At 33.3% G+C, this 2,239-nt stretch overlaps 1 protein-coding gene across 1 annotated transcript in view; it reads right to left on the bottom strand.

Annotated features, from left to right (window-relative positions):
• Window positions 1-2,239, bottom strand: part of Sclt1 (sodium channel and clathrin linker 1) — a 222,251-nt gene that overhangs the window by 78,698 nt on the left and 141,314 nt on the right. Inside the window, exon 9 of the mRNA XM_029562032.1 lies at window positions 1,336-1,410. Coding sequence (XP_029417892.1) covers window positions 1,336-1,410 — 75 coding nt within the window. The remainder of the gene's footprint in view (window positions 1-1,335; window positions 1,411-2,239) is intronic.

Genomic DNA, 2,239 nt, shown 5'->3' with positions numbered 1-2,239 from the left:
ATAATAATAATAATAGGGTTTTTTTTGAGACAGAGCCTCACTGTATAGACCAAGCTGGCCTCAAACTCAGAAATCTGCTTTCCTCTGATCCCAGGTACTGATTAAAGGTGTGTACCACCATGCCTAATTATTGCTTAGTATATATACATTTTTTATTTTATTTTATTGTTTTACATTTTATTTTATGTGTATGAGTGCACTGCCTGCATGTGTATAAGTGTACCTGTGTTGTGCAATGCCCATGGAGGTCAGAAGAGCACTTCGGAGTCCCTGGAACTGGACAGACGGTTGCTAACCATCACGTGGGTGCTGGAAATCAAACTCCAAGAGCAGTCAATGCTCTTAACTGCTGAGCCATCTCTCCAGTCCCTTGCTTAGCAATTTTAACCTTGAGTAAGTTACTTAGCCTTTCTATGCAAGTTCCTGATATAGCACCTAAAATAGAGTAAGTCCCCATATTTGGTTTCTCTTTCTTACTCAAGTTACTTTAAACAGTGGGATATTCACTGCTAATGAAAAAGTATGTAAGAAAGTATTTTATGTTATAGTTTTAATTTTATATCTTAAGGGTAAACATTTTACTTGATTATTATATTCCTAAAAGATAAAAATCAGGGGCTAGGAAAGGGCTCAGTCAGTAAAGTGCTTGCTGTTACAAGCATGAGTACCTGAATTAATTTCCTAGCACCCATATAATAGCCAGGTGTGGTAACAGGCACCTGTAATTCCAGCATTGGGAAGGCAGAGACTTGGTGCATCCCTGGGGCTACTGGCAACCAGGGCTAGCTCTAGCTGAGTTGTGCTTCAGTTTCAGTAAGAGACCTAGTCTCAAAAATAAGGTGAAGGGGATTGAGGAAGACATCCAGTGTCAACCTCTGGGCTTCAAACAACACATGCACATGCCCTACATACACTCAAAGATGCACACATACATCCATAAAGGTAAAAACATAACAATGTCATTATTTTTGGATATGTATGTGTATGTGTATATATATATATATATCTGTTATATTGATAAATGACCTAACTTCAGTGTAAGAACTGGCATAAACTTCAAAAAGAAAACAAACAAAATGAAATTTACTTTTGAAATGAGGCTAGAGCAAGGAATATAGATAATTTAAAGAAGGTATACCCTGAAGCACAAAGTTGAAAGAATATGGCCATGTTGGAAAGAAATATTAATATTTAAATGCAGACTCTGATTATAGTTGAAGAAAATGAAAACACTCCCCAGGAGAGTACTAATAAGGTTTGCTAGTACTATGATGAGAGCGGACAGTAATGCTGAATATCTGCAGTTTGGCTTTAGTAGTTAAGCTTCCTTTTTACCTTCTCTAGTTCTTCTTCCACAGCTTTTTTCCCCCTAATGGCTCGATCAATTTGGCCTTGTTTTTCATCACAGTCCTATAAATTCAAGTTATAATGTAAATAAATATATCTGGTAAAATGTTAACAAGAATGAGTAAAAAAATGAAAAGTAAAGAGATTTGTTCATAACAAGAATATCACAGTTACCTAATCAACAGTTAAGGTCAAAATAATTATCAATATTCAAAAAGTGATCTATCCCAAGATTTTAGAAATTGCCTTTAGCTATAACATGCCAAGGAATTAACAGAGTAGTTGGAGGGGGGGTGCTCAGGGAGAACAAAATAAAGAATTTTTTCTGATGCTACAGGTTTTCTTTTTATATATTCTTATTAAGTGTTTTACAGGATAGCAGCACAACCAACCTGCGCTTTAAAAAGTGCATAGGTGTATAAATTCTAAAATAGTTAATTTTTCTTTGCAAAATACCCAAAAGCACAGAATTACATTAGCATCAACATAAAACATAGAAACATTTTATGCACAAAAGATTTTGTGTGTCAAACATTTTAATCAGTAAATTTAATAAGTATAGCAATTATTAAAATTTAATATTCTGTTGAGACTAAAACCAAAAAATCATTTCAACTACTGAGTTCTTTGTAATTACTTGTCTTCTAATTTTTGAGAACTAGTTTATTAATTATGAATCATGTTTTGATGAAACTGCTTTGTTGATAGTAAACAACCAATGATATTCAATTTTCATAACTTTATATAAAAAGTATATTTCAATGTTTTAAAATTTAAAGTAAGCTTATATATTGTGACCCAGAATTAGCTACCAAGGGTTATAATGAAGAACTTAATCCTGCTCTAAATCGGTAGAAAATTTTAATATTGTTTCTTGATAGAAGACAAGTAA

The sequence above is a fragment of the Nannospalax galili genome, unplaced genomic scaffold (genome assembly GCF_000622305.1).
Source record: "Nannospalax galili isolate Female #2095 unplaced genomic scaffold, S.galili_v1.0 scaffold1631, whole genome shotgun sequence".
NCBI lineage: Eukaryota > Metazoa > Chordata > Mammalia > Rodentia > Spalacidae > Nannospalax > Nannospalax galili.
Note: the sequence above shows the minus strand (reverse complement) of the source record. Positions and strands in the feature narration are given on the sequence as shown.